Source organism: Clarias gariepinus, chromosome 26, assembly GCF_024256425.1.
Source record: "Clarias gariepinus isolate MV-2021 ecotype Netherlands chromosome 26, CGAR_prim_01v2, whole genome shotgun sequence".
Taxonomy (NCBI): domain Eukaryota; kingdom Metazoa; phylum Chordata; class Actinopteri; order Siluriformes; family Clariidae; genus Clarias; species Clarias gariepinus.
The window spans coordinates 9,914,374-9,939,190 of NC_071125.1; the positions used below are offsets into that span (position 1 = coordinate 9,914,374).

General features: G+C 37.2%; 1 protein-coding gene across 5 annotated transcripts; it reads right to left on the minus strand.

Annotated features, from left to right (window-relative positions):
* Positions 1 to 832: 832 nt before the first annotated feature.
* On the minus strand, positions 833 to 24,411 carry l3mbtl1b (L3MBTL histone methyl-lysine binding protein 1b). 5 transcript variants are annotated; one of them, XM_053488021.1, is made up of 21 exons: positions 24,256 to 24,411; positions 22,519 to 22,636; positions 17,825 to 17,996; positions 16,788 to 16,962; positions 15,500 to 15,614; positions 15,362 to 15,413; positions 15,061 to 15,155; positions 14,843 to 14,947; positions 12,680 to 12,815; positions 12,380 to 12,471; positions 12,122 to 12,273; positions 11,954 to 12,030; positions 6,164 to 6,249; positions 5,958 to 6,068; positions 5,407 to 5,521; positions 5,166 to 5,265; positions 4,284 to 4,484; positions 4,119 to 4,180; positions 3,349 to 3,497; positions 2,133 to 2,195; positions 833 to 2,018 (listed from the first exon to the last, which is right to left on the minus strand). In XM_053488021.1, the coding sequence occupies exons 2-21, from the start codon at positions 22,627 to 22,629 to the stop codon at positions 1,890 to 1,892; spliced, it is 2,298 nt and encodes a 765-aa protein (XP_053343996.1). In that variant the 5' UTR covers positions 22,630 to 22,636; positions 24,256 to 24,411; the 3' UTR covers positions 833 to 1,889. The 5 variants fall into 5 exon arrangements, with proteins under 5 accessions (XP_053343996.1, XP_053343997.1, XP_053343993.1 ...); XM_053488022.1 differs by having other exon boundaries at positions 3,349 to 3,494; positions 16,788 to 16,965; XM_053488018.1 differs by having other exon boundaries at positions 16,788 to 16,965.
* Positions 24,412 to 24,817: the final 406 nt, after the last annotated feature.

The window sequence follows — 24,817 nt, forward strand, 5'->3', positions numbered from 1 at the left end:
AATCTATGCATTCTTTCGAATTTATTCACTGCCTAATTGCAAGGGATCAGTACAGCAAAAAGGGTTGTGTACAGTAACGCCCAATTTCGTGGCTCAGTCAAGTTACTATGCAGCATAAAAATAATGTATAAACAAAATAAAATGTATAACGTGCATTTAGGCAGAGAAATGTACTAGCATACGAAAATGCCTCTGTAAACCTTTAAAATGGATTTAAAAGAAATATGCATTACATGGGGTTTTACAAAAAAAATTGCATTAGAAATTAACCATTTGTACAATCTCGAGATAGGACTCCTCTTCTTGCATTCAACCTCTTTGGACGAAAAAATGGAGACTTCCCATGAACGGCTACCAAATGTAAACAACACTTAGAATCCACTCCAGAACTTTTAGCTCCACACTTGGCCACAAAAATGGTTTATCAGTGAATTGTGTAATTATTTTCAGCTCATCAAAGTGGAAGAACATTATTGTAATGGCCTACAGTAAGTGCAATGTTTTTGTTGAACCTCTTAAATCCAATCAGAAAATCCACCCTTTAATCCAATCTTATTTGCTTTATTTCAGACCCATCATGGTGGCGTACAGAGGCAAAAATATGAAGATTTGTGTCACTAAATTAATGTGACTATAGATTTCAGAAAATTTATATTTATAAGCAGTGCCTATTTATTTACTTTTTCTTGCTCTGTGGTGTTTTGTACAATTGGTCTACTTGAACAGTGGACAAAAAGTAAGAAACAAAAAAAAAAAAAAGAAAAAGCAGAGCACAATCCATTTTTCTTAATCCATTTCACAACAAAACTAAATGAAGCCAACGGACCTGCCATGTTTTAAGCTGTAACTCAGAGCTTGTTTTATTTAATCAGTTAGGAATCAAGCATTACAGCTTACATTTCAGCTTTTTTTCAATGGGATCTGCCTTTAAGTCAAGTTTCTCTCTCACATAAACGCAAAAGCTCAAGAATCAAAATACACACACATTAGTTTACTGTACATTAATGTACACAATTTTAAAAGAATTTCACAAAGCACACTTTCGACACTACTACATAGCAAATTAGACATTCTTTTTAAAATCAGACTGAACTAAGATATTCCCTGCTGCAAAGTAAAAACATATACAGTCTCTTTCTCTCTGGATTACACAGACACACCCACATCAGCACATACACCCACAAGCATATCGCTCATCCTAGTGGTCTTGCATCCATCCATCCTGACCATTGTGAATGTGATGTGGGTTCATATACAAAAGTCTGTTTTTGCATTAATTTAAAAATTACTTTGTACATTTCAAGTAAAAGATCCAATGCGTAATTCTTTCACATTTTCTAAACCAATTATTTATATAATAATAATCATAATAATCATCATAATAATAATATACAACAATGCATTGATATTGCAGTGCCTCAAAACCATGCACTTTTGAGTCCAAAAAGTTAATAAAAAAAATCAAATTAGCAATAAGTTAATAGGCATCAAATCATCAAATAACTTTTGAATAAAGTAACAGATTGCAGTTAGGATTACATACAGATAATACAAGAAAAACAAAGAAAAGACAAGAAATGTTGTGCCAGTTTAGCAGCATAGTCCTCCAAAGACCTTTATATGTATACCCAACTTGTACATTCTGATGCCCAGCACTTCTACAACAGGATAATTAAGCAGATAAAATTCCAGTCTTTTCAATTTTCTGAAGTACTTGTTCATTGTAGGGCACTCTTCAGTGACTACATACAATGTGGACTAATCACCACTGTAAGGAAGAGTCACAATAGTTGGGACATGGATAAGAAAAAAAGATAAGGAAAAAATGATTGCTTTGTGGTTACTTAAAAGTACAGAAGAGTTACAAAGGTTTTTAGGGCATGGGTGCGTTATTCCTCATCCACACTCCTCAGCATAAGGATGCAGTTATAAATTTTCAAAGCAGGGCCCAGCTTGATACTGAGGATCTTTACAATATCAGACTGGGTAAGAAGAAGGAAGGCTTCACCATCAATTTGCTATAAGAACAACAAACATCAAAATGGATCAATAGACACATCGCAAGAAACTAAATTAACCTATAATATATCTGAGAGTAAAATCAGTCAAACAACAAAAATAATCTTATATACCTCATTCCTGAAAATGGCAGCATGTTCCCTGCAGCCTGGGAGCTTTCTCACAAAAGTTGCAACCTGATAAAAATGATTTGCACATAAAATATCAAAATCAACAGTAACTCAATTTCATCTGTGTACAGCAGGGTGGAAAAACCATAAACAGATTAGCTAGGTTGCCAGATTATTGTAAGTGCCAATGTGCTGCCCAGTCTCATGTTTTCATTACTTGGAAACCTAATTAATTAAATAGAAATGTGGTAGCTAATACAATATCAACCTATTAGCTAGTGAAGTGCATTAACACAAACTAAGAAAAACAAATGGGTTTACGATCATTATCCTCTTGTAACGGAGGTTAAATGCATCATATTGTGTTTGTGCCGTCAACAAAAAGTCATCAGAGCCTGCCAGGCATTCGACTATGAAATTTGGTGATCTGTCCTTGCATCACATCTAAGATAGACACATCTAAGACCTAATGTACATTTTATATGGAAAGAGTTAAAGGATAGTTTTTTTTAGGTTATGAGGGTTTTTTATGTTGTGTACATTTTGTGTCTCGAAATACACTATATGGCCAACTGGTTGTGAACACACTCACTCATATGCTCTTTTTGTACAATCCATTCCCGATTTGGTCCCTATTGGCTTCTATAATAACCTCCACTCTTTTGGTAGAGGTTTTCACTAGACTGTGGCCAGGCAAAGACAATGCAAAAGAAGACCTGGGGTTCCAATTCATCCCAAATGTGTAACAAACAGTCTTCATTTTCAAAACACACCTGAAGCCCCTTAATTCTAGTAAAGATATATGCTACAACTTACGAATGCATATATATGTAATTGTGTGCCTCCATCTTCAAGGGCACAACAATATAATTTGATAGTCTAGTGTCCACAAACTTTTGAACTTAGTGTGGCTAAATGTTCCTGATTCTAATTTTTGTATTTATTTTTAATAATAATAATAATAAATGCCTTAGCCAATGTATGTAGTACAGCAAGTGGTGAGATTCATGCTATATTTAGACTGATCAGGTGTGCCTGTTTTCTTCAATGCTCAACCATACATAGTGAAATAATGCAAATAACAAAAAAAGCCCAGATGTGAAACCATTAGCCTCAGGTACTGTTGTGTGTCTCAGGCTAGTGTTTTTCCACCCTGGGCATAATAACAGAATACATCTGTGGGCAAGCATACAATCTGAAACAAAGTTTAAAGTTTTACCTCTTCTGTGTTCCACTTGGCCACTGTCTTTGCGCTGAGACCAAGTGCTTCAGGTAATAGTTTGCCATGTTTCTCCCAACAGTGCTGAAACTTGGGTGGCTCCCAGCCACAAAACACAGAGTCATGCAAGAACTGCTGCAATGAGTCTACTGAAAGAATCACACCAATTAGGGGATCAGGAGATGTACACATCTCCACATTGTAATTACACTTAATCAGACTAAAGTTTGTCACATAAAATGTATTACATAAACCCATCAACCACAAACGTGTAAACCTGCATATGCATGTAATTATCTAATTTGCCAGTCATGTGGTAGCAATGCAATGTGTAAAGTCTTACGGTTACAAAAGCTTCAGTTTAATGTTCACATAAAACCCCAGAATGGGAAAGAGGAAATGTTAGTGACTTTGATCATGGCAACAGAACATTCCCTAGAGATTACACAAAATAGTGTAAAAAGGCATACGGTAAGCCTTGCTGAAGAAAGAGGAGGCCAGACTGGTTCAAGCTGACAGGAAGGCTATTGTAACACAAATAAGCTCTCTATTAAATCATGGCCAAGAGACATAGCAAATCAGTAGACACAATAGATATAATACTACAACAGCAAACCTGCACATCTGGCGTGAACAACCACAAAGACAAAGTCACAGGAATCACATTTTCCACATTATGATGGCAGATAAAGAGCTAATTGAAAAGCTGAGCAGGTGGTACGAATAAAGTGGTTGTTATGTGTAAATCAAACCAACATTTCATGGATTACCTTTTCCATTTCCTTCCTGCTTCACCTGATTCGACTTTGTGCACTTGGCTGCAGTGGCAGGCCTGCAAAAAAAATATACACACACAACAAAAAGTCACACTTACACACAACACTAGGCATGTGTTAAACTGACACTCTTTTTAGTATGAATATACACTCTCTTACTTGGCTGGTGAGGAAATGTCCGTGTTGTCATTGGTTTCTGGATTGCTGGCTGTGGGTGTGGTAGAGGGAGTCTGTGCGACTGCTTCTGTGCGTCTGTGACGTGGAGGTCCACTCAGTGTCACTGGCCTTTCTCCACTCAGCCTGTCGGGGAGCAGTCCCTCCTTATTCAGATTCAGCTCTGAGTAGGGACAGCTGACGGCCCTGGGAGACACAATTTGTATAAAGATTTAGGCTATAGTAGGCCTAGTATAAGATTAATTTATTCATCCTCTATTCCGATATCCTGCACAGGGTCACGGCCTATCCCAAAAGACTTTAGGCACAAGACAGGGTACAGGGGGCCAATCCATCACAGAGCACACATATACACACACTACAGGCAATTTGGGAACGCCAATTAACCTAATCTGCAAGTCTTTAGACTGTATGAGTAAACATAAGTACCCGGGGAAAAAAAAAAAAAAAAAAAAAACAAGCACAGGGAGAACATGCAAACTCAATCCACACAGACCCAAGACGAGTATTGAGCCTGGAGTGCCAACCGCTAAACCACCATACTGCTATATTAATAAGATAAATCTACTAAATAAATATAAGCCATAATATTAGATCAATATATGTAGAACGATTTAACATTGCATTATTCACAATTACATACTGAGAGACAAGTTGCATTGTGCAATATGTATAAAAAAAAACAAAAAAAACACATTACTCCTGACTTGTGGTAATAACAATCTTATAACACAGAATAACAAACACCCGGCTAAATTTTGTCCAAACAAATTAATTACCTAAATTTCATTAAGGTTAATAAGGAACTAAACAAACTTTACACTTTTAGCATGCAATATTTAAAGTGCGTCAAAATCAATTACTAACGTGTAATGTGTTCCATAGCGAGGTCCTTTGATATGTCCCACCCCACTGCATCCTGGAGTAGGACAGCCTTGTCCTGGGGGGACCTGGGGATCACTAGAACCTGAAAACAAACAAGTGTAACTAGCATTTAACCTAAAATACAAACCAAATTGGTGATACATAAAGCATTGGATGCCAAGGGCAAACAAAAGCATTATAAGCATGCACATTTTTTATGTGTTGAATTATGAGATTGTATTACTACTGGGGTTCTGCAAAGGATGACCCGTCTTTTGACACCATCCAACAGGATGCAAATCAGGGCTATCGGCATCCACCCAGTAATTGTATTCATCACTCCAACCATCAAAATGGATCTGAAATAAAATACACAAAGACAAAATATTATTATAAGACAATATTAATAATATATATACAGAGTGGCATGATTTTCTATCCTGCTGTATACAGATGAAATTCAGTTACTGTTGTGTAATTACATAATATACATTCGTGGCTGTTCCCTGATATCCAGCTAACAGTCAAAAAGTAAAAAGAATATATAAAAATACTAAAATTCTGTTAGTTAATATAAAAGATAAAAACAGTGTTAGGGACAATTTTAATTTGGACTAAAAGACCAAATAAGACATTCTATTCAATTAAATTTTTCAGCAGCTTTGCACATTCTACATCTGTTCATTTCCTGCTTCAAAGGCTTTGAGGTAAAAGCATACAATTACATTCAGTAACAGAAAACTTCCTTAATGCTGTTAAATTTTGAGACACGTTGGGGAATGCTTTGGTGTTTACCTTGACCCTGTGGTCATCTGTGTCTGCTATAGTGGAAACACGGATGAGCATGGGGTTGCGCCTGTCCACTGCCTCCAACTTCATCCCTATCTGGAAGCCATGTGGAGGTCTCTGAAAAGCAACACCATTTGGAAATTGTGCAAATCAGAATTTAAACAGCAAACCTTCTTCATTTCTTTAATTTAAGCACACTTAGTCATGCTTACCTGTTTGAAGGCTCTAGCAGGTGCTGCTTGGGATCCGGTCTCCTCCAAGTATTTCTCCCATGAAAAACTTTTTGGCTGCTTGTACTCTAAATAAAGCCAAAGATTAAATATACACTGTTATATGTGCAAATACTTTCTCATTAATCCCATGAAAGTGATCAATCCCAAAATCTAACTAGTTTATCACCTGCTTACATCCTTAGAAATCGATACATCCTTATAAATCCTGCAAACATTTGAGCGGTGATTCTTTTGGTATCAAGCGACTCCATCTTACCAAGCTAAACTAAGTGCTTGGATTAATGCAGATTTACCAATTCATTTTTTATGAAGATTAAAAGATTCAGCAATAAATGGCCATATCAAACACAGACTTGTCTCTTGCTAACTAACATGCAGTTCGGTCGAATTTGTCATTTAATCTGTTCCAGAGGCGAGTTCTTAAGACAAAAATTTTTATTGTGAAATGCACTCTCTTATAGAAAATAATGTCAGCATTCTAGCCACCCAAAAATATTAACTTAAATTAAAACATTTAAAAAAGACATGTAAATGAAGTAAAATATAAAATAGAAAACATTAGACCTCACCAAACCTTAATTTATGATTAATGTTGGCACCGGCTGCTTTAATAACAAAACTGAAAGTGGCTCCCTTTTCTTCTTGTTACTGTGCTTGTTGACATTCTTGGAACCCATAGTGCTATATTTTCACTAAAACTTGAACAAAATGCAAAAACCCTCAAATAAAAAAGTACTCGCTTCGTTTGGCTTTTTGTGCCGAAACAAATCTCTTGCAAAATTTCAGTTCTTAAGGTGAAAGATTCATGAGGCAGCCCCGTTCGTATGCTGAGGTACCACTGTATGTAATATAATCAGATCCATAAATTGTGAAACAAGAGTAACTAACCCTAAGTTTTTGACATGTCCTCCATACACCAACATACTAAACCTGAAGTGAAACACTTAAGATGCTTTAATTCATAGGATTTGACAAAAGTGTGATATTTGTATGTAGGGTTGGGTACCGAACATCGGTACCAATACGGCACCAGTACCTATATAACCAGTATGTACTGGACCGAAACAGAACGCGAATTTCGGTGCCTCATTTCGGTGCCATTTAAATGCCTGAAATGTTGATTGAGATATTTGTTCTCTGGGGCTATGATGACACAGTTGTAATTAGATTCATTAACACACATGTTCACTAGTAAAATTTAAATACTGCATTCATGGGGTGTCAGAAATGATTGGAAAAATAAATTATTTCCTTAATTAGAAAAATCTTGAGAATTTCGGAAAGCTTTGATAATACAAATCCAAAACATTGTTGCAGTAATGTTATTGTCTATTTTATTTTTGTAAGTTAAAAGTTTATTAGATTAGATTAAAAAACGAAAAGCACAAAACATCAGAAAATGAGACCATCCGAGACGCGCGTGAATGCAGCAACTAACACGTTACACACTTGCTCTGACGGCAGCAGGTGGTCTACCGCTAGCTTAGCTTGCTAAATTATACAACTTTTGTTAAAATGCCTAAAACTAAACAGTCGAAAGTGTGGCTATATTTTACAAGAAAGGATTCCGACACTGTGACGTGCAGCAAATGTTTTACAGCAGTTAAACAAAGGGGGAAACACGTCAAATCTAATGAAACATTTGAGGGCACACGGAAGAACTTAAAAGCAGAGGGAGGCACCGTGTTTGACAGCCTGCAGACAACAGCTGGCACTATCGGTGTGGATGACACCAGCCCCAGTCAGTTCACCAATTATGACAACGACAGCAGCCTTTCCGCAGGTTAATCGTAGGCTAATGTAATGTTAATTACAAACTGCAAATCTTGCATTCATGCTAACAAATGGTCAAACGAATTGTAAAATACATATTTACACTTCATAATTATGGCTTTCAGTGGCATAAGGTGGCTTATGTTTTTTTGTATTTACTTATATATTCATATATACTTTAAACTTTTAATATATTGTTAAATTTTAAGCATTCGATTTTATGTTTAATAAAAATGTATTCTTAAGTCATCCACCATCATTTTGTGGCTTTTGTAAAGTATCGTTTCAGGCACCGTTTTGGCACCGGTACCGTTTTAAAGGTATCGATTTGGCACTGGTATCGGAAAAAGAAAAAAAACGAGACCCAACCCTATTTGTCATTTTCACTCTCACACACTCACAATTGAAACTGAAAACCATGCTTTATCGAGTTGAGATCAAGTGACTGACTTAGCCAGTGAAGAATATCCAAGAGACTTTTGGGTATGTCTCACTATATGAAGCAGCATCCTATCAGTTTTGGGTTTGGCTGTATCTAAGCAGAAAGTATAGGCCTTCTTTGGACCTCATGTTAAGAGTTTGAGTCAACAGCTACCAAATGCAAATCTATCACTTAGCTTAACCTGTAGACCTTGTATCTGGTCGATTAGTTATGGAGAACAGGTCACACCTGGCCATGTAACTGCTTGCCAACCATTTGTTCCATTATTTATGATCCCAAAAAATTTATACAAGTATTGTGTTTAACATACACAATACTTGGGGAAAACAAACAAAACAAAAACGTATAATAAAATTGACAAAAGTATGCAAAAGTACTTTTTATATATGAACTTGTACAGGGTGGTACTATGTCTTAAGAAGACATCTCAGCAAATTTGGTGCATACTGTGTCCAGCAGCTACACTAATCAGCCATGACAATATGACCACCAGCCTAATATTGAGTGGGTTCCCACTTCTGCAACTGAAACAGTAAAAACCTGTGTGTTCTGACACCTTTTTTGAGAACCAAAATGAACCTTTTTACCAGTTTAAATTACAGTAGCTCTTCCATTGGATCAGACGTCCCAGCCACCCTTCAATGCAACCATCGAAATGCAGCTCCCCACATGCATCAATGAGCTCTGGCCACCCATGATCCTGTCTCCGGTTCACCAGTTGTCCTTCTTTGGACCAGTTCTAAAAGGTCCTGACAACTGCAGATTGAAAACATCTCAAAAGAGCTTCAGGTTTGGAGTTGCTCTGATCCAGTCATCTGGACATTACAGCTTGCCCTTCGTCAAAGTCAAACAAAACCTTAAGCTTGCCCATTTGTTTCTGCTTATGGCTCAACAATGTATATACAGTGGCAATTCACTTATCAGCAACAACCGCCAGGAACCTTCCAGTCTATTATTAAATGTGCCCTTTTATTTTGTCAAGTAAACACAAAGTGGGTGATAGTCATCGTTCAATATGGTCTGTATTTTTTCTTTTTCTTTGTTTGACCACCGTCTCTAGTAAGTCCAGTTGGGTTCATATGTCAGCCAGCTTTACTAAGAAGCTTATTAAGCCTATTGGCATCACCCACACACACACCATTGCCCTAACACACCACAGCATAGAAAGAAATAAAATCACACTCGTGACCATGTCCGATACACAGTACTTAAGCCGCACTGTGGTCTACCAGTTTAATAGTCCATGACCCGGTATATAATAAATGGCTCGATTTGCATATCACAGAACTTATCCCTTAGCAGTCTCGGTTGAATGGGGTTAAAAACGATAGATAAACCCATTAAAATTTAATCAAAGCTGAAATGCTTGACTTTGCTCAGGTCTTGAGTTTTTTTTATTTCAAATTAAATGTGGTGGTGTACAGAGGCCAAATACCAAGCAACAGAATTTTATTCTAGAATTTATAAACCTGACTGTAAATTAAATTATTTTTTACAAAGCCATAATTCGTATTAATTTATATTTTTTAAATATAATGATTAATGATTGTGCAAACCTATCTGCATGAGCATGTGCGCACACACATACAAAGTTTAAACTTTGGTGGAATGTGGTTTGAAAAGCTTTTTATCATATCACATTAAGAAAAAGATAAAAAAATATTACTTACTTTTCAACCATAATTGAGTATTTAATTAATATGAGTATTTATATACACTCACCATGCAGTTTATTAGGAACGCTCACACACCTGCAAATTATCCAATCATCCACTCATGTGGCTGGTGATAAACAACAGGCTACAGTTTATGTTCATGTTTAGTTCTATCTTTCTTTTTTAACACCACGCCAGCTTCTATGGCTATATTCACGGCGAGAGTCATTTTTGTTATATAATATTAAAAACCTAGATAAAATGTTTAAAAAAAATTGTTTAAGAACTTTAAAATTACATTTCGATTTACTTGTTTAAAAACTTTTTTAAAAGTGTCAACAGAATAAAACAGATGTTTGATGGACAGAAGGGTTCTGCATGATAAACATTGTGTTAGATTTTCTCTTGACAGTAAAAATGTGTGTAGCTTTTGAGTGACCTATCCTGCATTACATTTACATTTAGGCATTTGGCAGACGCTCTTATCCAGAGCGACTTACTTTTTTTTTTTTTTTTTTTTTTTTAATATCATTATACATCTGAGCAGTTGAGGGTTTAGGGCCTTGCTCAAGAGCCCAACAGTGGCAACTTGGTGGTTGTGGGGTTTGAACCTGGGATCTTTCGAACCTTAGTCCAATGCCTTAACCACTAAGCTACCCCTGGCCCCCTGCATCTTGTATAAGTCACTTGATCCCAACGATTTTTAACAGATTTATTTCATACAGTTTATTATTTAAGCATTGGTCCCATTCTGATTGCTATTTATTTTTTAGGTATTCATTTAAAATTGTTTTTAAATATGTGAAGGGTATAAAGCATTTGACTGTTTTTTTGGATAATGCTTTTTTGGATAATCTTTGGATAATGCTTCTCTGGCAGTTTTATCTGCTTTCTCATTACCAGGGATTCCTGAGTGCTCAGGTATCCAACAGAAAACTATTGGCTTCTAAAAATGATAACTTGGTTAGGATTTCCACGATTGCTGGGTGATCTGTTTTTATATTTTCCAAGGCTTGGAGACATGATTTTGAGTCCGTTATTCTTAGGTGATCTTTTCATGATGTGGTTTCAAGGAATTTCAAAGCGATAAGCAAAGCATTTCCTTCTGCAGTAAAAATTTAACTTTTGTCTGGAATACGTAAACCTTGCTGTAGTAGATTTGTTGCAAAGGCTGCTGCCACTTTATTTCCTGATTTTGATCCATCCGTGTATACTGGGGTGTTCTGTGGTAATTTTCCTCTTATGTCCAAAAATTGCTGATGATATTCCTTCGGATAGGTTTTAGACTTTTATTTTCTTTCTAGATCCAGACAGATATTAGGCTTTTCGAGTTTCCATGGAGAGATTTTGCAAAAATATTTCTGCCCCAAGATGTTTAAGTCAACTTTCAGGTTCTATAAATCAGTGTTTTAATACGCAAAACCAAGTGGGCGGATATAGTTTAGGTTTCTTTCGATAGATGATTGAATGTTGATTTGTGAAGACCTGCTGGGCATGCTGGATTTTCCTTATTTGTTCTCAGTTTGATTGTATATTGTAGTGCCAATTTTAATAGTATGTTCTCCCGGGAGGGTTCATTAGCTTCAATGTTCATGTTTAAGCATCAGAAAGAAGAGAAAGTGTGACCTCTGTGGCATAGATATTAGCACCAAAAAGCCTAAAGGTTTAAGTATTACTAATCCTCTAAGATTTTAACACACTAAAGTTTACACTAACCATGCCATTATTAAAGTCACTGAGATCTTGTTTTCCTTTTTTCTGATGTTTGTTGTGAACATTACCTGAAGCTCTTTAATGCATAATGTTTTGCATTGTGCAGCTACAACATGACTGGTTGAATAAATAATGTGCCGATGTCTAGGTGTTTCTAATAAAGGGTTTTGTACATATTTTGTTTACCTGCAGGTGTGGTCAGTGTTAAGTTTGCTTCCTCACAATATCCCACTGGATGAATATATGGGCTGCTGGCATCACACCTGATAACCAAAACACAATTAAAAGATTATACTAAAAGTCTGCACATGTGCGTAAAGGTGAACAGAAAAACAAACACTTGCTCTTGCTTACCAGTAATCATATGTATCGTCCCGGTTATCAAAATGGATGAGGAGCCGGTTATCCACGACGGCTGAAATTGTGGCTACGCAGATTAGTGATGTGTTTTTCCTGTCGACAGCCTCCAGTTTCATCCCAGCACGGAAGCCTGAGGGGGTCACTGACTGCAAGGTCCAATAATACAATTATTATTATATACAGTCTTTACGCAATGGGAAAAAAAAGAGTACATGCTATGTGAAAAGGAGCATATGGTCCACAGCAACTTACGGTATTAAGACTTTTGAAGAAATGTTTGGGTGCCTGTTGGCCTCTACAGTTCTTAACATAAGTGTTCCAATTAAACTCTCCATCTTTGCACCCTACAAAAACAAACATACACATTGAAATTAGAATAAAGTCCTCATTAGAGGCTTAAAGAAAAAAACTAATGTAATAAACACCAAAAAACAGCATTGTTATAAAAAGCTTTGCTTTAAAAAAAAAAAAAAAAAAACACCAGGAGGTCTTCAACATTAGCCTGACACTAAAACGGTTCCGGAAAATTGTGCTGCCTGTTTTATTAAGGACCTTTTGGTAGCAGCAGCTTGAGGCCCATCTTCTCACACCAGCCTGGTGGTTTCACATCCCACGAATCTGCATTCACCCAGAAGTCATGGCACTCAGGATAACCATCGAAATGAAGTCTTATTCTGTAACCCTGGACCTGAGTGGGAAAAAACAATCACAGTCTCTTAAAAAATTTATTTAAAAGTGCCAAAAACAGGAACATTTTAATTTAATTCACTAAGCAGTGATTAGCCATTCAAGTTGCTCAGGAAATAACATAATGCATTTTTATGTATTTATTTCAATTCAAGCTTCTCAGACATATTTCAGCATTTCTGGTATCACTGTGATAACAGAACGTTTAGTTACCATGTATTACCAGGCATTAGTTTTGCTTATTAAAAAGAAATCTCAGGGACATTCTGTGAACTTTCACATGGTGCAAATACTTTCCATAGCACCCAATGTTACTCTTTAAAAAACAAGCTTCAGTCAAAAACCTGTCTCATGCATCATTTTCCTTTAGGGCCACTGAATTTTATTTTTCTTTGGTGAGCTGTGGGAACCAAAACATCCTGTGGGACCAAAGTAAGACTAACCATAATCATGTTTATGATATGAGCTATATTTGTGACCAAAACATTTCTCATGGTAATTTCACAGTTTAAAAATATTACTCTATAGACTGCCCCCTCTTCAGGTCATAACACTGCATCACATTTGGCTAACGGTCTTGACTTGGGTTTATTTGCCTGAGCACAAATCTTCTTTTTGATACAATCTGTTCATCTGCTTGTGTGCATTTTGAGTCAATGGTTTGTTACAAAAGCCAGTTTGTTAAACTAGTGTACTAATATTTAATAACACTGAATTATATAATTAGCAAAAAATGTTTTAAGATTCCTCTTTTGCTTTGATTACAGCTCGTGCCGTTTTCTTGACCTGCTTTATGAGGTAGTCACCCGTAGTAATTTTCTAACAGTCTTGGGGGGTTCCTACAGATGTAGAGCACTTGTTGGCTGCCAGTAGTGTTCAATGATCTTAAGATAAATTGTATTCTACTTTAAAGAACCTTAAATGTCAAATTTTTTTAAACACTCCTTTCTGTTTACCACATTATCCCACGTGTTATTTTTTTAAAAGCTTTTAGCATTGCAAAATTAATTGGAAAAAATAAGAAAAAAGTTTATGAATAGATGTGTCCAAACATTTGCCCAGTTCAGTTAACAGTTAAAAGCAAAGTGTGCATGTGAACTTTTCATGCAGTCTACATGTTAACTAAAACAGACAGGCAGCAGAGCCACCTCCAACTGCAACAATCATTAGCATTTAAATTTTTTTTGTAAAATTATAAAAACAGACACTTTACTATATGCAATTTTATTTTTATTTTTCCGTATTGGAATAAAACTGTACTTTTTTGTGGCATTCCTAATAAATAGTTAACTATGCCTTCACAACATAATGTACTCATGGGCAGCAACAGCTTCCTCTATTTGTAGACAATTAAAAAATACTAACAGACATTTCTTGAGGTAAGCACACAGTGTCAGTCCCCAGCCTGCCATTTCTAAATAGCAGGCACCTCTGAACCCAACATTTTTACCCCATTGATTTAAACTACCTGACTTGATACTAGACTGCAAACAATGACATGAACAAGTGCAGCTGTTTGTTATTAAGCAAGTTTTGTCTAAACATTTTAGTGAATTCGAGGAAGATGACTCGAATTTGAGAAAGATGACCAAAACATTTCTCATGGTATTTTTACAGTTTCAGTACATTTCTCTATAAACTGCCCCCTCTTCAGGTCATAACACAGCATCACGTTTGGGTAAAGGTCTTGACTAGGCTTTATTTGGATTAGCGCAAATTTTTTTTTTTGTTTTTTTATACAATCTGTTTATCTGCTTGTGTGCATTTTAGGTCAATGGCTTGTTACAAAAGCCAGAGTTTGTTTAACTTGCGTACATATAACAATTAATTATTTAGTTAGCAAAAATATTGTATTTTAAGGTAGTTCTTTTGCTTTGATTCAACACACAAACACACTGATGGTTGCAACTTTTTGTGCCTTGTACAATTACCAACTAAACAGTATTTTGAAAAAAATTAATCTAATTCTCCCAATAGTAAGACACATATTAAGACTTGCTTAAATGCAGTGAGTCGATCTTGTGTTACCTCTGCCACAGTAAGCACACAGAAGAAGGCAGGATGGCAGGGGTCCAGGCCCTCCAACTTCATTCCAACCTTAAACGCGTTTCTGCTCTGAGGTAAGGCCTGGTGCTGCAAATCACACACACACACCCAGCACATAAACACTCCATCAGAGATAGGATGTTTATCATGTGGAAATTTAATACATATTTTTCCTTGAACTCATAACTTAGATATCCTACCTCTTTAAACAATTTTAAGGGGGCCGACACTGCTTTCTCTTCCTCTAGATAGGCCGGCCAACTCCAAGCCTTCTTCTTCGTGGGTGCAGCTGTTACTATGGCAATAGTATCAGACAATTCATTAGACACAATCATTTTTGGCAGTTTTATTAGAAACACCTTGATGAAACTGTCAATGATTATTTCAGTTTAACCTCCAAAACATCACAAAATGTCCTCGGTGTGTAGGACCTGTTTACTGCTGCCATGAAGTGGCTTAAAAATGGTTTTAAATCTGTATGTTGGTATGATAAAAAATTACCCAATCTGGCAAGTTTGGCTGCTTTTCTGCCTTTTGAGACTCTAAACTTCTCCTATGAATAAAATAAGTGTTGATTAGCCAAAGTACAACCAAACGCGCATCATGTGGTCTGTGTGAGCGTGTGTGACCACATGTTACCTCCTCTTCCTCAATGTTGTCTTCCTCATCATCTTCAGATTCCATAAACATCTTTTTTTTCTTCCGAATTCGTTTACCTAAACGTTCCCCTTCTCCTGGATCAGCTGGAGTTGACCTTCACAGTCCAACACACAAAATGTAAGATTCACTGAAAAACACTTTCACTGCAGACTTAAGTGGGCTTTAACACCTGGCTTGTGGGATACTCATTTTTAAATCTCAGATGACACTAAAGTATAAAAAAGTAGTCTAAACACAACATGTTAATAACAGCACCATATACTGTCTCTAATAATGATTTTTTTCATAATAATGATCATTTTTTGCTAGAAAACACTAGCACACTAGCAAAACATGGCAAGTAAACACTGCTGTGAGCAAAAAAAACTAAACAGCAAATCAATTATAACATTTTATTTAGTTCAATAACTTTACAAATAACATTATATATATAAACAAAATATATATATATTATAATATGATATAATATATTATAATATGATTATAAATAAAAATAGCGGATGCACCATTTGTATTTTTGCCACAAATGATTGCCATGTCAACACCTTAAAACTCTCTCATGCTTCCCTGAACAACATCTGAACAATTTGCTTAATAAAGTAGTGCAGCGTCGAAAGAATCCAGTGTCATTACAGAATTTTGTTACTATAAATATGCGTACTTGGTCTGCAACAATGTTTTAGCAGGTGGTACATGTCAAAGTATCTACATGAATGTAACTCAACAAACCAGGACACCTTGTCCATTGTTCAGCACTCCATTTTTTCGATGCTCACATTCACATTGCACACTCTTTGGGCATAGGACCCAAGGGTCAGCATGGTCACTCTGACCTGTCTGTGGCTATGCAGCTCCATACACAGAGCTTTTAAATGGATACAAAATCCCTCACCTGCCTCCAGGCTATGCATCTATTTTCTATCTACAGGAGCTGTCAGGTTATGTTTTGTCATAAGCCAATATAAGAACTTAAATTAAAATTAGCACTAAGTATATTTTAATTCTAATTTTAATCATAACATTATTAATTATATTAATAATTACCTTATATATACCTTATAAATAATTTATGTCCTTTTCATTTTAAATGCAACTAACCTGTTTACTGACATGATATTTCATTTTAAACATCATTAAAACTGAATCCTATCCTAGTGGTATACATGCCCTTATCTCAGAATGCACCTAAACTATTTACTGATTAAATATTTAGTTATCGATGTGTTCTGACCACAAGCGACCATCTTATGCCTGCATCGTTGTTTACCTTCCACTGCTGGGTTGTACACAACCGGGACTGCAGAATTTCCCCTGGACAAAAGAGTCCCGTGAACCAGAGTGGCCACAGGACTTACAGCTGGCCATGTCTACGTTAGAGCGATCCTCTCTGGTGGCGCTCACTTTGATGGAGCTACCCGTCTGCGTCTGCAGTCCAGACAGAGCTGCTGAAACAACAACAGCACAGCTATTTCAAATGTATTTTACAACGTTAAAGCATGCAAAGGAATTTAGAAAACGTTCTACTGTATATGCTAAACACATTTAGTGTGTGTGAATTACTGGGGAAAGATGAGGTAAGGGGAAAAAATCTATTTCGTTATGGGTCGCAATTAATTTGTGTGGCAATTCATGTATCGCCACACTGACTTTTAAACTATTTTTTAGATTTATAAAAGAGATGAATCGGTCAATCAGCCAGTGACCATAATTGATTGTTTTTCAGTTTGATTGCCCGTACCCGGTGATCGGCTGAACCGCCCTGAGATATAAATGATTCTGTACCGAGTGCAGAAGCTTCAGTGTGGTGCAATAGAAATAAATTTTTTATGCCATAACATTATTAAAAATTGTGCACATTAAAAGCCTACGATCTGCCTTTTTCTCCAAAACACAGCGAGTGCTAATTAACCAAAAATCGTGTGCGTTAGAAGCACCGCATGCCTGTGTGAGAAGACACACGCACTTGTTTTTCTTTTTTTAAACCTTTGGAGGCATTTAAGGTGGTAAACATCGCCTTTTTTTTTATAGTCCTACAGATAAACCTTTTACACATTTTTATCCAATGTGATATCCAGAATTGAAATATTTGTTAATGTTATAAGGAACTGGCTACATTTAATTAATCATCAAACTTTTTAAAAGGTTTAAAATTATAATAGAATCAAGTGAAAATTTTATATCGAACTGGATATTTATAAAATTGCAATACTTATAGAATCACACTTTTAACTGAATTGGCACCCAAAAATCGTGATAATATCGTATTAGGAGGTGATTGCCCGGTGATTGATCCCTAATACTCACCCACATCATATGCACGTACTGCTGCTGTTTCTGACTGCTTTGAATGGTTGGGTGGCTCCGTTGAGCCGTTAGCGTGTGTGGTCTCTGACTGGGGGCATGAAGACTCCTCTTCTTTGTCTTTAGGCTCCACATCCATTACCATATCAAGCGTCCCAAATTCTGTTATCTGAAACTGGAAGAAAAAATCTTACACTTTTACAAAGTCATGGATGCAATGAGTCTAGTGTGTTGTAGGAGTCAGTCAACATATTTAAGACATTCTTAAACAGCTACAGAAGGCAAACAGGACAATAGGTTATTACAGCAGTTATAAGTCATGAGAAAAAATATTATATTAAAATATTATATTTCACATAATAATATAATATTATAAAGAAAACACTAAATTTTAGAGAGGGTGGGAGTGATTAAAATCAGACTTTCAGAAAAGTGCCAGTCTGCCAGTAAAAAGATTTTTTTCCCCAGGATGAATACAGCATCCCTCAAAAGCTCAACAGTGGCTGTTTGGCTGTGCTGGGTTTGATCAAAGCCTTGCCACCACTGCCGCTGTTTCAATTTAAATGACCAAAAAGTATATTTCTCCCGTTTTTTAAATAACGCTGAAATTTATATCAATTAAAAAAATTACATCAACACTAACTGTGCGGTATTTAAAACTGTGTGCAAAGGGTTTCATGATCAGTCAACCAACTCTTTAAGGGACACAAGTTAAAAGTAAATTTGCATATTTCATCTTTTTTTTTTCTTATTTTGAATTGTAATTACAATTACTTATTTTGAACTGGTAATTACCAGTTTGCACCGTTTTTTCTTTATAGCACCTGCAATACTCAATGAATTTATATAAGTTACGATTACATTCTGCCCCCACTCAACACCCCCCAACTACTGTTTGTGTAACCTGCTGCTGCTGTAACAAAATAATTTCCCCTCACGGGATCAATAAAGTATATCCATCTATCTATCTATAAACTGGAGATTAAACTGTCCTATCTAGGATTAAACTGTTATTTAAATTGGTACCTTTGATGTCATCTTTGCCAGCATTGTCGCAATGATTAAATAAAACATTTGAGGTTGTTCCACTTGCACATCTTTAGAGAGTAACCCTTTCTCTATACAAAGGTCCTACTTAACAAAGTCTTCATCACTAATTCAATCTCTTTGAAAATCCATAAAGCGCCACAGTGATTTAGTGGTTAACCCTTGCATGTCCAGGGTCCAGGTTCGATTTGCCACCTCAGTTCTGAGTGCTTGGTGGATTTCCTCCGGGTGCTTAGGTTTCTCCCAAGTCCAAACACATGCAGATGAGGCTAACTGGCGTTTTCAAATTGCCGTAGTGTGTGAATGAATGTATGAATGTGTGCATGTACAGTATGTGTTCCCTATAATGGATTGCTGCCACGTCCAGAATGTACCCCACCTCGTGCCCCAAGTCGACCCTGTATACAAGATAAAGCGTTATACACGCTGAGTGAAAATCCAGATTCCCACAGCTGACGGTCTCCCACTGTGTGGTTTGTTGCTGCTTCCCCCTCTTTAAGTGTCTCCATCTACCTGTGCACTTTGCTCTTGTCAAGGGTGGCATCTCTATATTCATTCTGTAGCACAGTGGGAGACTATCAACTGTAACAAAAAGGATTTTCAAAAAAGATCCGAAAGATTAGTGACCAGTGCATAGAGAAAGAGTTACAATGTGCAACATTTAAGTTTTTTATTTGAACACTCCAAGTCAATTGATTAAAAAGTTATGCTCATTTTTGCATTACTTTCGGTACAGCCCTTGTATTTTTTGCACTGCTATTTTTCAACCCTGTAAAAAACGCTCTGTACAGCTGGGTCTGTCCGAACATTCTGCAAAAACTGCAAGTTCCGTAATGTCTGAAGTGGCATAATGTTACGACAGATGACTTTATTATGCAGTCTGTTGAACGTATTGTTCTACACCAAATCAATAGTCTTGTATTGAACACTGTACACTGTAGCCTACACAGCTGTGCTGGCCAACACAGAGAAAAAATACAAATACACACTAAAGTCATTCCGGCCTATTCAAACCAGATTAACCCTCCTATTACTGTATATTTGAGGTCAATTTGACCCCATTCAATGTTTAAGGTGCCCCTATTATGCGTTTTCAAATATGATCTTTCATGCAGTATGTCTTGTAGCTGTATGTGAACATAAACTATCTGCAAAGTTGTGACTCAGACAGTGCACAATAAATTAAGTTTTTGTATATATATATATATATATATATATATATATATATATATATATATATAAAGAGTCGGCTCACATTCGCCTAAACGAGTTGTTAGCAATTCGAATCTTTTTCTGTTACGGATCCACATAACTAAGTAACATATTTGCATAATGTCCGCCCACGTTCTACGTCGCGAACAACTTGCCCACCCACAAACAGTACAATTCCCACTGAGAAACGTCCTGCTCCAGTCGTACTTGCAAAACAGTTTCTTGCCAATGTGCCACTTCAACCCCTTCATCGTCAAACTCCAGCTCGAATTGATAGGGTAAAATCTAAGCCATCTTTTTTATGTATTGACAGGTCTCCAGAGCTGTCATTCAGTTATAGTAATAGGCGTTTTATTTTCCAAATCACATGCTGTAGCGGTAGACCAATCATAAAGGACCGCGCCATCTAAACAATCACAGCAAAATAAATGACTGCATATGAATCTTTTTTGTTACTTTTATACATAAACTTGAGTAACAATTTTAATTATAATAATATTTTGAAGGTTGAAATTGCTGGGATCAAAAATAATCCAAGGATAAAAGCTGTTAGTAAATTTGAAAGTAATAGGAGGGCTAAAGACATAAGAAGTTGAAATGTTCCAAGCTGCAGATATGAGACTTTACTAAATTAAGTAAAGCCCATAGAGTTTAAAAGCCAATCTGAGTTAGAGAGAAATGTGTGATTTTTGAAAACAAGTAGCTACCAGCAGAATGAGAATAAATCACCCTGTGCTTCAGACTCGCCCCATTGATGTCACGGCAGCTTGTTTGGAAGTGTGTCTATGCCAAACTGGACTAGAGTTGAAACAGGAAATAAGAAATGTATTGCCATGGTGAACCTGTTTTCCATGCAAAAACTTTAAAAAATAAATAAAAAAAGAAGAAGAAGAAAAATGTGCCTCGCTTTCCAAAGTCCAAACATTCTGGACTAGTTTCAGATGTGAATTTGACTCTGGAATTAATAAAGTATGATACTTATTTTCTTTTTTTGTGGTGTTTTGAGATCAAATTTTTACAGGACATTACTCTTCTTTATATAATGTCTCTGGCTACATTCAGCTAGTTGTGCTTATTATACTTATCAGCAATGTGATCTATTTGCTTGACTGTTTGGCCCACTTCTACACCTGTGATGTATTTCTCTAAGCTTTGCATCCATACCCATGGCAGGAGGTCCTTAGTTGTTTGTGTGCTGTCTAACATCATTATGATAAAATAAATGACAAAGCTATTGTTTTATAATTTAAATGGCAAAAAACCTGCATAATTGATTAACACTTAGGCAAACTATTTCCCTATAATTAACAGTATCTATACATAGTGACGCACCAAACCGATAACTGCATCAATCCTGGATCATATGTGGTACAGTGGTACCTCTGCATACTAATGCACCGCCTCACAAACTTTCGGCAAACCGAATACCAGATAAGTTACACCTATGTCAGAAAGTCGTACAGTTTGCATATTATTTGTGTTTTCTTCCTGCATTTTGTGCTAGACTCAAAGAAGAAATTAGAATCCTGGGTCCTGAGAATGTTAGCAGGGCCGATAGCAAAAAGAAAAAAAAGGCACTTTCAGTTTCGTTTTTTAAGCAGCCATTGCAAAAAGAAATCATACGGTTTACTCTCACTCACTCATCCTCTATACTGCTTTATCAGGAGGCCCAGGGAACGAGGCAGGGTACACCCTGGACAGGGTGCCAATCAGCCTAACCTGTATATCTTGGGACTGTGGGAGGAAACCGGAGTACTCAGAGGAAACCCACCATGCAAACGAAGACAGGAATTAAGCCTGGCTGGGAATTAAACCCAGACCCTGGAGGTGCAAGGCGACAGTGCTAACCACTACACCACCGTGCCACCTTAATGTGGGAGCACTAAGTACCCCTCATCCCTCCCCTTTGAAAGAGCTCGGCCAATCAGACCTCCGGCTGCGAGAGGTTACAGCATCACCCAGGAATCAAACTCGCAATCTCCAGATGATAGGGGAGGCAATTTACTACTGCACCACACGGAGGCTCATAAGATTTAATGACTATTTATTTTATATTTTACTTCATTAAATGATTTGATTGTTTTTAGATGCATAAATATGATTATAGTGTTGTAATCTGTGGTTGCTGGAGACCGATTGCATACCTGCATTAAAATGATTGCCTATGGGGAAAATATGTTTTACAATACTAAATTTCACCTTAAGAACTTTCCTCCAGAACAGATTAAATTCGTATGCAAAATACTGCCGTATTCAGATTTCAGATCTTGGAACAGCGAACACAACTGTTTTAAAGCACCTTTGAGATTCACAAAACTTTAATAAAAGTCGGCTAGGTTGCGCCAGGGCGGTCACATCTCAGATAATAGTACTGTAAGGAAAAGGGAAAAAAATAATGGGATTAGTGCATTGCTATCTGTATTGCTAAACGTCTTTACCCTGATGTTACTGCCCGGTAACGTAGCGATGCCATCCTTCCAATCAAGGGCGGCCATCATGTCAAAATCTGTTCCTGGGCCAGAGCTATTGCTGGCAGGTGCGTCTGTCATTTTTGCCCTGAGACAGAAAGACAGAATTAAAAAAAGAAAAGAAGTGTGTGTGTGTGAGTGAGAGAGAAAGATACAAAACTTTATAAATAATCATTTTAAAAACAGAAAGATATGATTTCCTTTAGAGCACAGATGTAACCTTCACTACACACATCACTGAACTCTGTTCTTAGGTTTTCCTCAATATATAACACTCGCTCGATAATAATGCGACTTTAATTAAAGGCCTAGCAATCATCGCTATGCTTACAGTCTCTGAGGACAATTTACGAAGTGACAAATTGACCATTTGTCAGTCTTGTTTTTCGTAAAGACTTGTCAACAAACACACAAAACACAAAGACCTTGTTCCTAAATCAGACACAGACGCCGAAACGCCCGCAACTCGGCTTTTTTTTTACGAAATAAGCTGCGCGTTATGTGCTGCACAGCGCTCTTCCACTAGGGGGCGACTCGCTCCCGGGACTGACTGCAGCACCAAGCACTTAAAACACGGATAAAACATGGATTTATAATTTGTTTGTGAAGCAAATCGTCCGGAAACACAGATGAATATAAAGTCATCCTGCTTTTCCCGGGGCATTCGGGTTATCCAGGACAGCAAAAAGCGAGTGAAATAAAAGTTAGAGGAACAAGTTCAGCTTTACGTTGTTTTTAAATAATCTCGTGGAAATCCACGGTTCAATAATGCACACACAGTTTAGCACAAGGGTAAATTGATGCCCGTTATGTTTTCTAAGAGAAAACTAGACGCTTGTGCGTGTTAACATTCGTACACTGTGGGTAACAGTGTAATAACGTTCTGAAGCCAGGGTTTATTTTAAATCTGTGAGCTGCACACACACACCGTGACAACGCATCCGTGCACACCCCGGTGATGGGTTAAACTTGTTCGTGAGGTTTGTTTCCCGAGCCGAAGTGCGAAATGCATTTTATTCCAGCCATAAATAAAGTGCAATGCGCGAGCGCCCATTATTAGCATTCGCCTGAAACAAAATGGCGGAGGAGGATAGTAGCAAAGGGCGGCCGACACGTCTAAACTCCGCAAATTATCCGAGTTGTTTGGTCTAAATAATTCCGCACGACTTTAAATTGCCTTATGAAGGTCGAGTGTATAACTTGTTCTGTTGCAATTAAATGTTTTTCCATCATCCAACAAACTCCTTACTTTCCCCTTGTCACGGAATGTCGTTAGCTAGCCCGGTTAGCCTCGGCTGTCTAAACCCGACTCAGGTCCAATTCAAAACGCACAGCCGGCTAGCTCAGGCTAGTAATGCTAGCAAGCGGACCACAATACGCGAAATATATAGAGACTTTCTACATTCGCTTTAAGAAAAGGAACAAAACACTCACGCAGGTGGTTCAATCGAGTTGTTCAGTAATAAATAATAAAAACAAAGGAACTCCAGCGCGTCAGGTCGGGGAAAACACGCGAAACGTTCGCTTTTAATTTCTTCTACACAAACTTGTCACTTCAATTTATCTTTATCGCTTTATACGTCGTTGAGAAATAGTTACGGTCGCCGCAACCTGCTGAACAAACACCCTCCTGCGCATCGGTGCCGTTGTTTCTTCCGTTAATCTTTGCATCGCAGTGATATTTAAAAAAAGAAAACTGCAACTCACCTCGTTTCTCTTTTAACTCTTATTTTTGAGCAGGATGGTTAGAACGCAGTAGTGCGCATGCGCAAGGTATTGCCTCTCGCCAACTTCGGGGCTCGATAAACTTCACCACGGATCAATGGGGTGGGAGAGAGGGAGTGAACACGCACCCTGGTGAAGGCGGTCATCTCTGCGGGGAAAAAAAGCAATGCTTTGTGACGAGATAAACGGTTACAGAAGAAAGCTCGTGGCTTTGCAGTATTGGTGAATATTAATAATTTGTTTCGACTAAACGAGTCAAAACAAGATGAGGTTGAATTGCACATGCACTAGTGCGCCCTGGATTATTTTATGTTCATGCACAAGTTTGTCTGACTTTGCTTGGCATTACAGCGCCGTGTGATTTACAGACTCGAGCCTGTGCCCTGCTCGCTTTTACTCGCTGGTCTTTATACCGTTTCAAAGCGAAAGCATCAGTAACTCGGGTGGTAATGGGGAATCCACTGATTTTGGTTTCCTGTCTCTTATCACGTGTTCAGCTTGCACGCTCACCAACACCGAGCAGGCCCTAGATACCCGGTAATAC